This window comes from Sciurus vulgaris (genome assembly GCF_902686455.1).
Source record: "Sciurus vulgaris genome assembly, chromosome: 12".
Classification (NCBI taxonomy): domain Eukaryota; kingdom Metazoa; phylum Chordata; class Mammalia; order Rodentia; family Sciuridae; genus Sciurus; species Sciurus vulgaris.
Genome location: NC_136473.1, coordinates 111,327,808 through 111,343,481, shown reverse-complemented (window position 1 = coordinate 111,343,481; position 15,674 = coordinate 111,327,808). Strand labels below are relative to the sequence as shown.

Genomic DNA, 15,674 nt, shown 5'->3' with positions numbered 1-15,674 from the left:
TTAAATTATTCGATGTGAACTTGAGATGTCGTGTATTGTATAGGTCTTTTCTGTTCATGAAAAAGAATTAGTAATGATTTGAGAACCAAGGAATTAAATATGCTTTATTTTTATACATTTAATGTATAAATATCAACTCGGAAGACTAAAGTGAATCACAGCTATAGCATTATAACATACTGGACTATAGCCAGATTCATATTCTATTTTATAACAATAATTTTCATAGAATATATTGAATGTTATTTGAATTTAAGTTGACAATTTGTATGTGATAAGGGATCTGAGAAAAGAGAAGACTCTACATCGAGATCTTTGACCTCAGCATGTGGGTAAATGATAATTTCATTCTAGCTTAGAAGTGGAAATTAAGAGGGTTTTTTTTGTTTGTTTGTTTGTTTGTTTTTTTGTCTCTGGGACCATGTATAGTATGTCTTTTAGTCATATAAGTAGAGGTAGGAAGTCAAAGATTGAGATTATTTGGCAGAAAGTGCATTATAATACACCATTATAAATGTAGCTTTGTGATAAGACCTCTGAACAGAAGTGTTCTAATGGTGGAAAATATATGTCCAACTTATTTGGTCCTCCCCCCCCCCCCCCTGTGGTGGTGGGGATTGAACCCAGGGCCTTGTGCATGGAAGCGAGCACTCTACCAACTGAGCTACATTCCCAGCCCATTACATGCCTTATTGCTTGGTAGGATTATAGCTTTTAACTCCTGAAGGCTTCAGTTAAGGGCTTACATTATCTGAGATAACTTATATCATAAAATTTAAGAGAGACTGCTTATCACTGATTTCTCTCTTCTGGACTAATGTAATATTTTCTTATTAATATTAATATTAATATTAATATTAATATTAATATCTTATTAATGTAATATTTTCTTATTTCTTATAGTCTTCTCACTATCATCTGTTTTCTACTAGCACTCAGAGTGAAACTTTAAAAAATGTAAATATACTTGTATCATTTATCAACCTAAAATTTTTTAATTGCTTCCCTTTAGGCTTTCAAAACAACCCAAATCCATGCCTTTGCTTACAGTCAAATATGACCTGGCCCCATCTATCTAGCCGTCTCGGGCCACTCTGCTCGCTCACTACAGCTTTATCAGATAGCCTCCTTTCAGTTCTTCTGAGCTCCTTTCCTCTCAAACCCCCAGACCTGCTTTTCCCCTACCAGAACTGCTTTTCTTTTAAGCAATTTCTTTTCATCCTTTGAATCACACTTAGATACCACTTTGTCAAAAATAATAGGGCCTCCCTATCTTCCGTAGTTCCTCTTTTTCTTCATGGTCTGCTATTTTCCCATACTTGATTTATAATTGTATATTTAGTTAGGGAATTGTTTCAGTGTTTAATGAGTAAGTAGATTGATTCATCCTTTAAGCACTGGGAAGCTATGGAAAGTTTTTCCGCTTGGGAAAAATACAACCAGATTTATATATCAGAAAGTACATTTTGGCAGTTTTAATTGAATGATTGATTGGAAGATGGAGTGGAAGGAGCACATAAGGGCTATTGCATTAGTCCAGGTCAGAGATGATGAGGGATTCAGTCTAAGGCATTAGCAGTGGGAAATGAGAATGGTCAAACTTCAAAAATATTTGAGAGGTAGAGTAAATGGAAGTTGGACTGGGGTTTTAGCTCAGTGGTACAGTGCTAGCCTAGCATGCACGAAGCCCTGGGTTCAATCCCTAGCACTGAAAAAGAAAAGAAAAATAAATGGGACTTTGGAACTGATTAGGTAGAAATGATGTCTAGGCATCTTGGTAAGGTGATAGGGGAACCATCAGCCAAGAGTTTCCGGGAGGAATAGCCGATTTTAGGGGAAAGAAATATCCCTTCAAGATATTCTTTTAAATGTTGAGTTTGAAGTGTGTCTTAATCTGTTTTCATTTGCTCTTGAAGAATGCATTCTAATTAGAACAAATTAAAAGAAAAAAAGAATACATTAGTGTGTGTGATTTATAAAAGAGACTTATTTTGGCTCATGATTCTGGGAGGCTGGGAAGGTCCTGGCATCTGCCTGGCTTCTTGTGAGGACCTTGTGCTACTCCACACATGGTTAAAAAGTGAAACAGCCAGTGTACAGAAGAGAGACCACATGGCAAGAGAGGAAGCAAGAGAAAGCTAAGCCAAACCCAGTTGTAACAGCTCACTCTGGGAAGTACCTGATCCAGTCCCCTGGAGAGAGGTCACTTCTGCAAGTTGACATTGATCTTTTTATAAGGACTCTGCCCCATGACTCAAATGCCTCTCAACCGCCTTGTAACACATTGTAAGCATTGAGGAACAAGTGGATACAAACTGTAGGAAGTGCCATTGAATGTACAAATGGAGAAATATCATAGACAACTGTGTGACTGTATGATTCTAGAAGTCATGAAGAAAGTCAGAGATGGAGATGAAAGATTAGGAACCACACATTTATGGATAGTTGAAAAAGTGGGAGTGGATGAGATTGTCTACAAGAGGATGAAATGAAAAGAATCTGCTCGTTAAGGAAAAAAGCAGAGAAAAAGGATCTAGCTAAGGAGACTGAACAAGGAGGATGAGGGAAGTGAGGCGGGGCAGGAAGAAGGCATCTGAAGAAAGGAGGGGAGGAGCTGATGAGAACGGGCTGCAGAAGAGCTACGTTAGGCAGCACCTGGGCTGTTGATGACTTGGACAGGCATTTTGAGTTACAGCATGGTAGACACAGAAACCAGGTAGAAGTGGTGTGAGGAGAGAGGCTTAGGGAAAAATGAAGGTATCAGTGAGCTCAGTGAAGAGATAGAGAAATAGTGGTGGTCTTCATATTCAGACCTTGCTACCGCCTGACCACGCGTGAATGGTAGGGAGCTGACGACCGAGTGTGTGCTACTCAGTAAGCAGAGACGTTTCGCACTGATGATGTGGGGAGCTGCTAATGTCCTACACATACTACTGTTCAGGTTTTTGACCTTTCCTTTTCTTCCTGGTGCTGAGGATGAACCCAGGGCCTCGTGCATGTAAGCACATACTCTACTATTGAACTGTGCCCTTAGTCCTTGAACGTCTTAACATTCACCAACACTTCTGTTCTTAGTTTTACCCCGTAGAATGTTAAGAGTAATATAGTTAATGTTTTCTTTCTTACTTATCTCTCCATAATGATTGAGCATAATTTTTTCAAGTTTTTAAAGAGATCATGCTTTTTAAAAATTGTTACTCCAGTTTTATATTTACATGTTAGAATATTTAATTCATCGTCTTTCAAGTGCCCAGGCACTTTTCCATGTAATTCCTGGATTTCTTTATTTGAGGAGATTCCTAGAGATAAATTTGTTGCTTGTAAAATTTTTTGGTTTCAATAGGCTTGCTTCACTGAAGAAAATTCATTTCTTTGAATAAGTATACATTATTTTAAAAAACATTTTTAAAAAATTTGTTCTAATTATTATACATGACACTAGAATGCATCTTGACACATCATACATAAAATGGATTATAATTTCTCACTCTTCCGATTGTACATGTTATAGAGTTACACTGGTTTTGTAATCATATATGCATGTATACATTATTGAACCAGTTGATTACAATCAGCAGTTTACTTATTTATCATGATTTTATTTTAAATAATTACAGTGTGATAAACAAAAGTATATTTACTCTTAAACCTTCAGAGTTGTAAATGCAGCTACCTGCTTGTTTCAGTAGTTACTTTTTTTAATTATTGTTTTTTAAGATAGTGCCTCACTCTGCTACCCAGTGGGTCTTAGACTCCTGGGTGAAGGCGTCTTCCTACCGCAGTTCCCGGGGAGGCTGCTACTACTAGGTCTGGATTCTTTTAATGAGTGACATGTTTGACGTTTTGGAAGTTAAACCCTATTTATGTTGTGTGTGCTCACTTGGTCTACTTCCTGATGATCAAATCTATATCTATACCTCCAGTTTTGTTTTCTAACTTAGAATTGTCTATGATAAAAATGACATCTATTGAGTTTTTATGTGTGTGTGTGAAGCATTTTGTGCATCTCATTCCTTCTGATAGTAAGTAATAAATATTATTATTAACCTCATTTTATCGATGAAGGAGCCATGACATAAAAACAAATGAAATAAGTCTTAGAGCCACCTTTGTTGTCTGTTTCATTTACTCAGCTGAGGCTTCACTGCCTGACTTGGCTCTGGGATGCATAGATGAATAAAGTTAATGATGTCTGTTCTTGGAGACTGAATTGATAATAACAGCAACGATAGCACATCCACTTTGTACCAGGCATTTCTTTGAGCCGCTTTTATACATTCATTTCTTTAGTCCTTACTGTGACCTTATTAAGTAGGTACTGTTGTTATCCCTGTTTTCCAGATGACAAAACTGAAGCAAGACGTTAGCAAACTTGCCTTATGGTCATACACAGTCAGCGTTAAAAACGTGTCCACCCAGGCAGCCTGGTTCCAGCATCTGCTCATAATCTCTGTGCTTTCCCTCATCTAATGGTAAAGACAGACGAGTGTAATAAGCGGTATCATAAAGCTACTTGTGAGGGAGCCTCACCCCTTGGTGCAGTGAGCCAAGGGCCAAGGACCGCATCCCTGAGGAGGTCCAGGAGTTGAGTCAGCCGGCCAGTGGAGGCAGGTGTGGAAAGGGAAGCAGGAAGAGAGATGCAGGGCTCTGAGAGTAAAGTGAGCAGGAGAATCAGTGCAGCTGCACGGGGCCATGGGCCTGGACTGAGGCTTGAAATTTAAGACCAGAGGGAAAGGATTTAAAAGAGCCAGGTTGCCTGTCGTCCCGAATGGAACATCGAAGTTGACTAGAGGCCATCTTTTTAGTTAGCTATTCACTCCTGGACCATAAGTCCCGACAAGAGAAATGTAAAGGAGGAAAAGAGTTCTTTTGGTTTGCGGTTTCAGAGGTTCAGTGCCTGGGTGGCTGACTGCACAGCTCTGGGCCGGAGGTGAAGCAGAACATCATGGTGGAAGGGTGTGGCAGAGGCCAGCCAGGAAGGAGAGAGAGCTTTGCTCACCAGAGACACAGTCTGTACCTCGAAGACACTCCTCCACTGACTGCCTTCCTCCAGCCACACCCTTCGTGCCTACGTTCCTGCCCTGTTAGTCCACGTCAGTGCTCAGCCCACTAATCGTGCCACACTGCTCGTGATCCAGTCGTGTCACTCTGGAAATTCTCATTTGTCTCACATGAGCTTTTGTGACATCTCATCTGAACCCTAAGAACCACTTGGGAGGTTCTCATGGTGAGACTTGATCTGGTGCTAAAGGTAAGACAGAAGACAAGTGACGGAGTGAAATACTTAGATACAGAATGAACAGGACTTCATGGAGCCAGCGAGAGGAGGGGTGTAGGAAGAGCCCACAGTGTGAGACTTGGTAACACTCCCAAATTTCACACAGAAACATTTCTGTAATGACGTTTTGATTGGAGGGGACAAAGCACGAGTTTGAAGTTTATCATATAACAAGTACTCTTTTTTTTTTCCCCTGAGGTTGTATACTTTTTTGTGGTGCTTTGGGGAGGTACTGATGGAATTTAGCAGATAACTTTTCCAGCCACTGTAAAAGTAACTCCCACATTTTGACAGAGCACAATTGAGTAGTTAATCCTTAAATAGATACTTCTGGAGAAGGAATAAGTTTGGGGGGGGGTGTAGAGAGAAGTTGATATGAACTTGGTCTTGAGTTATTGGGTTTGAGTTAACCTGTTTGAGACTTGCAAGATGGAATGTTTGTCTAGCATTTGATTTTATTTGGGATGAGCAGAAGATTGCAGTCTGGAAGGTGTGTACTTTGATGGATCATAGGCACAGTTGGGCAAAGAAGGCAAGAGTTTTTAAAGTTAAACGGGGGTGGATTGCATAAATTACTCTAAAATATAATCATTGGTTGCTAGGATCAATAACAAGGATAGTGGCTGTCCAAGATAAAAGAGGCAGTTGCTGGGCAGACGTCCTTGTAGAAGTGTTCTTTGTGAGAGGTGGTTTTCAGAGTTTTTAAAATAGTTTTCATCATAGGCATGTATGCATGGGAACCCTGCATTTTGATCTTCTGACACCACTTTGTTAAGGTTCGGCATAAATAACTTCACTTTGTGACAACTTTCACAGTACATGTGGAGTTCAGAAAAGATGTCAGAGATTAGAAGTAAATTTGGAAATTTTCTGCATAGAAGAGTGGTCATGAAAGTCGTTGAAATCAACTGGGATGAAAGTGAAAAGTAGAGGTGGGAGTAGATGATCTAAAACATCTCGAGAAAAACCAGGAAAATAATTGAAAATTAGAAATTTTGTGAGAGGAGAGCTACCAAAGGAGACTGAGAGGGAGGAGGAGAGGAGAGGATGGCACAGAGGGCGTGGTGCCCTGAGGAGCTCGCGGGAGGGCTGAGGACGCCTCAGGAACTGCTCTCCTTGGTAGAGCGTGGCCCTGGGCGATGGAGCAGGGATGAGAGATGGAGGTGAGAACCCAGAAACACAGGAGGGCAGTGGCTGGAGGGCTCCTGTGAACACAGTAACTGCTGTCAGTGTTGTGACAGGTCTGATTTTTTTTTTTAAAGAAGGTGAATATATACCAGAGGAAACAGTCATGAAAAGAAACTTTATTATCGCATGCAAGTCTAATAGCTCCTGGGAGACCCAGAAGAAAAGATAAAATCCCATTTCAGCCGTATATCCTGGAATGTAGAACAGGCCACAGACTTTAAATCCAATTTACATTACTCTGTTATATCATCCAAAAAGTTCTGTATTAAAATTATTGTAATGGACATGGGTGAATTTTAACTGACAGAAGAAATTTTAACTATAATATATCAAAAAGATTACATAGAAGAGAATTTTTTTAATGTATATCATTACTGAAATTGTACTTGTTTTTGACTTTTTATTTATAGACCCAAGCATGAAAATCCATTTTTAGAGTGAAATGCTTTGCCTCACAGTTATCTGTACAATACATAGGTGTTTTCTGTTAGACTCTATTCCAAGAAGCAGCATTTCTACTTGGAATCACAACATGTTCCTTATACATATGGTTGAAACCTGTAATCTAGAATCTTCAGAAAAGTTGGAGATTTTCACAGATCAGGATCTGTGAAAATGGAATGTTTTGCATTGGTTTAAAAACTAGACTTTAGAAATTTGCCTTTTCTTCTATATAAGCCAAGTCAGGTGGGGTGGAATACTTGAATAAACTATATTATTGTCATGCTTACATTTTTTCAGAAGAATTCACCATATATTTTATTCCTGTTTAGATTTGATTTTTAAAAAATATTTGGTGTAATGAGGACTGGGGTTGTGGCTCAGTGATAGAGTGCTCGCCTAGCATGTGTGAGGCACTGGGTTCAATCCTTAGCACCACATGTGAATAAATAAAGGTATTGTGCCCATCTACAACTATTTAAAATTTTTTTTTAAAAATTGGTATAATTAAATGAGAAATATTACATAGTAGATCATCATAACTTAGAAACTCTCTATTATTTTAATATGTTCCACAGCTTATCCCAGTTAACTAATATATGATTGTACCCAGCAGCAGATAACAATGTTAGACATGGTAGTTCTAAACAAGTTATTGGCGTATCCTCATTAATCGTTTTAATTTCGAATGTGTCTTTAACATTTTCACATAGGCCAGGACTTCAGGGGTATCCTAGCCAAGGATCTATGCATCTATATCAGCATTTAGATCTGTAACAGTATTCAAATCAGCATTAAAATAGACCTAATTACAAGATAGTATGTTTTATATTATTGTTATCACACAATTTTTGATATGTTTTGGACCATTTTTTTAGAACCACTGATGATTATAATTTCATGGTGGAAATGTACAGATTAAACTATTTCAAAGCATATGCATTCAAAAGTAATTTGTAGTTATGTGGAAGACTTGGAAAATATCTAATTGAATATATAGCAGTTAAAAAATAAAATACTCCTTTCAGTTGGGCATGCTGGCACATACCTGGAATTCCAGCAGCTCAGGAGGCTGAGGCAAAGCCAGCCTCAGTAAATGCAAGGCGCTAAGCAAACTCAGTGAGACCTTGTACCTAAATAAAAAACAAAATAGGGCTGGGCATGTGACTCAGTGCTCTAGTGCCCCTTAGCTCAATCCTCAGCAACCCGTTCCCCCCCCCCCCCCAAAAAAAAATTTGCTCTCAAATTATATTTCAGCCCATTTTGGAATATTTTTTTCTAAGTCAACACATTGACCTGAAATGACCCTCATACTGTTTCTCGAAAAAATGTTTTAAGTATGACTTTGAATCTCATGATAATTGACTTTGCACTTCAAGCTTGAAAATGAAGTCCTTTACACTGCATCGCCCTGATTTTTATGTGATTACTCCTGTGCTTCTGAAGCACTTGTTTGAGTCAGTGGTAGTTCACCTGGTAGCACTCTAAGCTGCTAGTCAATGGTTCTAAGTTGTTATAAATACTAAGAAGTACAGAACAGACTCTAAAAATCGTCTTTTCATTAACAAGTTGAGTGCTTTCTCCTCCATTGTGCTCCTGTTTGGGTGAGCACATCACAGGTGGCATTCCGTTGTGTATTTAGGAGGAGGGAGAACAGTCCACTCAGGAGTGCTCTGGAAGATACACCTTCCCATAGCCCAGGGCCAGAATGACAGTTGAGCTCCCAGGACTCTTTATCAGTTACCTCTGTACTGCTGATGTGACTTGTGTATCATCGCTAAGGAATAATAATACTGATAATCGATACTTCTTCATTAAAATAGATTAAGTAATCTATTTTTTGTTATATTAAAATTATTTCTAAGACAGTATATTAAGAACTTTATATGAAAGGAAATGCTATGTAATGAAAAAAAAAATCAGCTTGTTACCAGTATCATCATCAGTAAAATGGAGGTAACACCTGCTACGAAGATTTTGAAAACACATTAACATGTGTTTATGTATGTATGTGTGTACACTATGTGTGTACACACATCATGATAAATAGGCTCAATACATTGCAGTTATTACTGAATATTGTGCTTTCTGAATAAAGCCATTTGTGCATTTAGGTGAAGTTCTAAACCCTAAGTCTTTTAAATAAAAACCTACTTGTTAATAAGCAAACATTTCAGTAATATAGACTTTGTTATGTAAGGCAGGCTGTGAAAAAAAGTTTATAAAAAGTATTTGCTGATCCACCTTTTAACAACTAGAACAAGTTTAGGAAATTTTAAATGTTTGCAATTATTTTTTAAAATGTAAAAGCATTTGATTTTTTTTTAGATCTTTTATAGATTTTTCTTAAGACATTTGTAGCCTTAAAAATATGTGTTTTATCACAAACATGGTGAGTGCATTCCTTATTAGCTCAGGGATCTACATTCCTGAGAAAACCCAACCTGACAGGTTATATGTGATCACACAAAGGAGGATTCAACTAGGAGGCTGATGGAAGCAAGCTGTGCAGTGAATTTCGACCTTAGACAGACACACTCCCATTATACCACCGTCTGTGTTATGGACTGTTTCTACCAGAGACACAGATTTGTTTATGTGCAGGCTGTACTGGAAATCACTACACTTAGAAGTCTGGAGATTTGGTAACTAATAGAAGGGTCCATTTTATTTTTTTTTTATTTTATTTATTTTTTGTGGTGCTAGGGATTGAATCCAGGACCTTGTACATGCGAGGCAAGTGCTCTACCAACTGAGCTCTATCCCCAGCCCCAATGTCCATTTTATTTTTAGAGTGAAGGACCAGTTTTACGCAAGGCGAATGAGTTCATTAACAACTTAAATGAACAAATTCTGTCAACTTGTAATAATTTTATAATTAAATGAAAGCCATCATATTTTATAAGATTTATAATATGTACAGTTTTGAGAAATTGAATAACTTTGTTGTAACTTTGTTTCAGTTGTTACTGATCATCTCAGAGGGCTTCTTGCTGAGGGGAGGGGACTGTATGAATTTAAATGTGTTTTCTGCATGGTTTTGATCTCTTAATGGCTCTTTGTTTGCTGTGTTCCTATGGTCCTAGCTTGTAAATATCTAGTCTCTTTATTCTTCCTCAAAAGGAAGGTTTCGGTAGAATATTTAAATTTCATGAAACTTCTTATATCTTACGTGTATATAATCAAGATAGACCCAGGAAATCCAGTCTTGCCTTTCTCTCATGAACTTGCTTTTATTTTTCATTCCTTCTTTACCCTTAAAGGAAAAACAGATAGCAAAACACTTTATGAAAATTTTTAAGAGAAAATGGAAGAACTAGCCCCAACTGTGCCTCGAATTTCCTTTGATCCTTCCAGTCTTTGTCCCCACCAGTGCTAGGAGCCTAAAGACCCCTGTGGCTCCAGAGGGACAAAAGTTGCAGCAACATAAGTGGAAAAGAAGAGGAAACTCTGAGGACAGATGGCGAGCTAGCAGTTAATTTTTTGAAGATAATCTGGACAAGGAGAGATGTTTTTAAAGTACCTTTCTTAATCAGTTTACCTAAGCTAAAGGTCTGTTCATTCAGTTATTTTACTACAATACCATTTCGGTAAAATAACCTCCTCCAAAAACACTGAATGTAATACTGGAACTTTGACAGTTATAATGAGCTGCTAATTTTTCTTTGTAGCAGGTGTTGATATCAGAACATAGTTACAACAAAAATCATACCAAATGATTTACCCACTTGGGATGCCTTTGCGATGCTTTATGATTCACAGTATTATTTTCAGATCAGAATTAATTTTGTAGTACAGGATTTTTCACGAGTTACAAATTAAGACAAAAGAATTGGTACTTCTGAGTTCTGTCCTTTTGACTCCTTATCTCCGGGGAGTCAAGAGATGACTTACAATGCTGTATTTGAAGCCTAGTTAATTGTCCTTTCATAGGATAAAATCTAGAGCAGAGGTTCTAAGAGATTCTTTTTTAACATATTCTGCTATACCTTCAAGAATGAAAAATGTTATGTCCTTCATCATAATGTAAAATGGAACTAACAAGCAGAATTCCTGAGTAGGCCTTGGGGTGTAGTTCAGTAACAGAGAGTTTGCCGTGTGTGTGTGTGTGTGTGTGTGTGTGTGTGTGTGTGTGTCTCTCTCTCTCTCTCTCTCTCTCTCTCTCTCTCTCTCTCTCTCTCTCTGTCTCTCTGTCTCTCTCTCTCTCCCCCTGGGTTTAAGGTTCAGTCCCAATGCTGCAAAAAAACAAAAACCCTGAGCAGCCGGTCTTTTTTTTTTTTTTTTTTTTTTTTTTTTTTAAAGCGTTGTTGGGGATTGAACCCAGGGCCTTGTGCTTGTGAGGGCAATTGGGTTTATATCAATTTGCAACTGTTTTCATTTTTTTCCTCCAAGAGAAGCATCTTACTCTTATTACTGTTACATTAGCCCTGTGATATCGGAAGCCTAATCATGATATCAGAAGTTTTTCTTTGTGTGTCAGCTAGGAGAAGTGTCATGTATTTGACTGTTTATTCATTTGTATTCCCTGTGTACTTTAATGTTTCCCCAACATCTCCTGCATCATAAAGTGAAAAATTTCTAAAGTGCTACCTTTGCATTTGAATATTTATATCCTCTTTTTAAGGGGCATTTGAATAGTGTGTATCAGTTTCTATAGAGTTTACTGATTTTATTTGCCATTTAATAATTCTTTATATACATAAATGGACTTCATTATATATATGAATATATATGTAAGTATGTGTATGTATAGCTATCCCCTGTAACTCTGAAGGTGGTATTGCTTTCCATAATAAAGAAACAAATTCCTTGCAATATTAGTCAAAAATGGAAGATGAAGTATACCAAAGTATGTGATGTTATTATATTACAATGTTTTAGAAAATATTCAAGCACAGTAAACACCCCCTCCATGGAGTGCAGGCCATGATCTCTTACTGGAGGATGAATCTGAATTTGAGAAAACAGAAAGATTGCAGTAGTATATAATTGCAGCAGAGTTCTTGCAGAGCCTTGGCATCTTATGTCTTGGTGTTTCTGAAGGAGCCCACATTAGTTGATCTAGATGCTCCAGCAACTGAAGAATAATAATCACAAGCATTCTGTTAAATGAAGGTACCAGTTTATAATGTATGTCATTGCTTGTTAATATTCTGTTTCCCTAATAGTTAGATATGGTTCTTAGTGTAATTGATTTCCCTCTGAATCAAGGAGAGTCATACAGTGCTAGAATTTGATTCAGGGTTACTTCACATTTCAAGTGAGAATTATAACATGTGAGAATTGTGACAAGGACAGTCTAGTTTAAATTTTATAAATTTTAGGAAATGTCATATTTTTATTGGTTTCAGAGACGTTTTCAAATGTTTTAAACACAATTTTCAGATAACAATAATGAAAAGCTGAGCCCCAAGCCAGGGACAGGTGAACCAGTTTTAAGTTTGCACTACAGCACAGAAGGAACAACTACAAGCACAATAAAACTGAACTTTACAGATGAATGGTAAGTTACGACCTTTTTGTGAAGCTGTTCTTAGCCATTTTGTAGGTTTGTGTTGGATGTACATTTTTAGCATTTTATCATCTCGATGTTTTGATTTGCTGTAATGTATTGGTTCTCAGACTATCAGTGTGCTTCAGAATTATTTGGAGAGCTTGTTAAATCATATTAATGGACCCCACTTGAACTAAGTTTGGTGTGTGATCCAAGAATTTGAATTTCTAAAAATTTTCCAGGTGGTGTTGATGTTGCTTATCCTGGCATTTCTTTGGATAGCAAATATAAATAATAAAAATTACCTTCAAATTATTTGTGCAAAAATGTACAGTCTTGGTTCTGTGTACAAATATGTGTTTACTTTATGTTGTTTCACAACATAATAATAATTATACCTAATATATCTATTCTCCCCTGCCTTTAATTTCTAATAAATATTCCACTTTACTGGTTTTCGTAAATATTATTTTACTAGCCCATCAAGTAGGTATGCTGTGAATTACTTAACAATTTCCCTTTCATTGTACAGTAATTTTGTTTACCTTGCATCCCCTCCCCCTAGTACTAGGCATTGACCCCAGGAGTGCTTTACCACTGAGCTATATCTCCAACCCTTTCTATTTTTTATTTTTGTTTTGAGGCAGGGTCTCTCTTAAGTTGCTGAGGCTGGCCTTGAACTTGCCGTCCTTCTGCCTCAGCTCCCAAGTTGCTGGAATTACAGATGTGAGCCACCACATTTGACATAAATATCTCTACTTATAGTTTCTCCTGCCTTCAGGTTTACTTATCAAGATATATTTCCTAAGTGAACTATATCTAGACAAAAAAATACCACCAAATCATTTTCAAAAGGGCCTCTCATTGCATTTTTATTGGCAGCACATGAATGACTGCATTTTATTGTTTCCACGCCAGTGTTCACAGTACTCATTTATCTTTTAATTTGTGCATTTGATTTTAAAATAATTTTAATTGTTATTTAATTTATCACTAGTCAAGTTGAACTTCTTGTTTATTTAATGATTGTATGGGTTTGTCTTTAATGACATCCGATAATGTTTATTGCTGTGATTCTTACATTTTTTAAAAAATAACTTATGTAAGCTTCTTATATTCTTTGTCAGTGTCTACTGGCTCTTTGATGAGATATCTAAATTTTTTCTTTAAATTTATTAATAGGAATATGTTAATGTTGATACCAACAGTGTTTCTTGATATATGATTATTGATATTATTACATAATTATCAATATATATAACAATATATTATTTGTAATTAATATATTAAATTATATTAATACCACATGCTATTAATATAAAATATCTTATGTACTAATAATATATAATATTGATATAACTATGTTGCTATATGATAATATTGGTTTTATTTTGCTCACTGTTTATATTTGTTTTTATGTATTATATTAAAATCTTTGATTAAGTAGGATTTGAAGTATTATTGAATACCTCTGTATTCCAGGGACTGAATATACACTGGAAATGGATCAGTGAAAAAAATAGATTAAAAAAAAAAAAAAATCTTTACATGCCAGAACCTAGGTGAAGGAAAGAGTGAACACGGTAATGAAGTGTTCTGTACAGTGCGTTAGAAGGTCCTGAGTACTGTGGAAGAAAAGTGGAGCAGGTAAAGCTGATGAAGAGTCCTAGGGAAGAAGGGTAGGCATCACTGAGAAAGTGACGTTTGGCAAAAACTTGTAGCGAGCCATTCACGTGTGCAGGGCTTTCCCTACAGACCTTCTAGGCAGAAAACCAGTGAGACAGCAGACCTGTGTGTTCAGGGATCTTTAAGAAGAGGAGTGACCAAAGGAGAGAGAGGTGGCAGGTAAGGTCAGTCAGCAAAGTGAGAAGGTATTTAGGAGAACTAAAGATGGTTTTGATTTCTGCATGAAGGATATGCCATAGGTAGAATTAAGAACCTTTAAAAGGCTATGACAGTGAGGAGATACATGCCCTTTTACTTAATGCGTAATTTAACAGAGGTTATCATATTTGTCATTTGTCTTGTCTTTTCTCATGTTTCTGTACAAAACAGACTGACCTCTTATAAAGAATTTCATCAGAGCATTATTTTAGAAAAAATCATTAGTTTCATTTTTACTTTTCCCTTCCTTTTTTACTTTTCCCTTTCTAACAAGTGACCATGAATTGTAATCTCTTATTCTTAGTTTCTTTTCTTTGTCAAAAAAGTAATTACAATTTTTTCGATCATGAAAATATTGAATATTTATTGTTAAAAAGTAAACAACAGTGCATTCAAAAAAAGTATGCCTTTTTTTTTTTTTTTTTTTAATCCCAGTATGGTGTCTTGCTTTTTAGTTTATTTGATGACAGATGAAGCAGTAGGACATACTACTTGGTCTTTGGACTTAAACTGTGGAACCACTTTTAATCAGTTTTCTTACCTAGAAATGAGCATGTTTTACTAGAAATGAGTAGGCTTACAAAATAAACCTACATCAAAGGTTTATTTGAAGATTTGTTATTGATTTATGAGGTCTATTAATAGAATTGAAGATGACATAATTTGATTCATATTTGTTGCAAATACTTTTCCCAGTTGGGTGTTCCTTTTATAGTTTACTTATGGTGGTTTTGCTTTATGATTTCCACCTGTGATCTCATGCTTAGAAAGCATTGTCTTTCCTAAAATTAGGGAGAAAGTTTCTTCTTATCTTCCTTTTTGATGATTTTATATTAAAAATTATACATTTAATATTTATGGAATCTATTTTCCCATAAAGTACAACATAGAGCTTTAGCACTAGTTGTTCCACACAGCTATTCCTTTATCCCAGTATCATTTATTAAATCATCTTTTTATTTCCGTGTGATTAAAATGCCATGTTACCTATGCTAACTATTTGGACAGTGTGTCTTTTCCACTATAGCTCTATATGCCTGTTCCAGTACCATGATATTTTGATTGCCGTTTAACTGTTGCACACTAAGCATTTTATTTGTACCTGTACCACAGATTTCTCAAAGGGGAAAATAAAGATATGTAGTGGCTTCTCTTTTCCAAAATGGCTATGTATTTCCTACCTAGCCATTAAAAAGAAGTGCACATTCATTGAAAAAATAAATTCAGCATAGAAAAATTCACCTGTAGTAATCCTATTAAGATGACAATTAACACTGGTGCATAGCTTTCCTGATAGTTTTCTCTGCATATTTGCTCATGTAGATATATATATATCTTAATTAAGATAATATCAAATTATACATGTAAGCTTTGTTAAAATAGCAAGTT

The 15,674-nt window shown here is 36.4% G+C and overlaps 1 protein-coding gene across 8 annotated transcripts in view; it reads left to right on the top strand.

Moving 5' to 3' along the window:
* DCAF6 (DDB1 and CUL4 associated factor 6) overlaps positions 1-15,674 on the top strand; it is a 110,658-nt gene that overhangs the window by 67,240 nt on the left and 27,744 nt on the right. For all 8 annotated transcript variants that reach the window (XM_079106577.1, XM_079106575.1, XM_079106580.1 and 5 more), the window contains one exon: positions 12,293-12,410. In XM_079106577.1, coding sequence (XP_078962703.1) covers positions 12,293-12,410 — 118 coding nt within the window. The remainder of the gene's footprint in view (positions 1-12,292; positions 12,411-15,674) is intronic.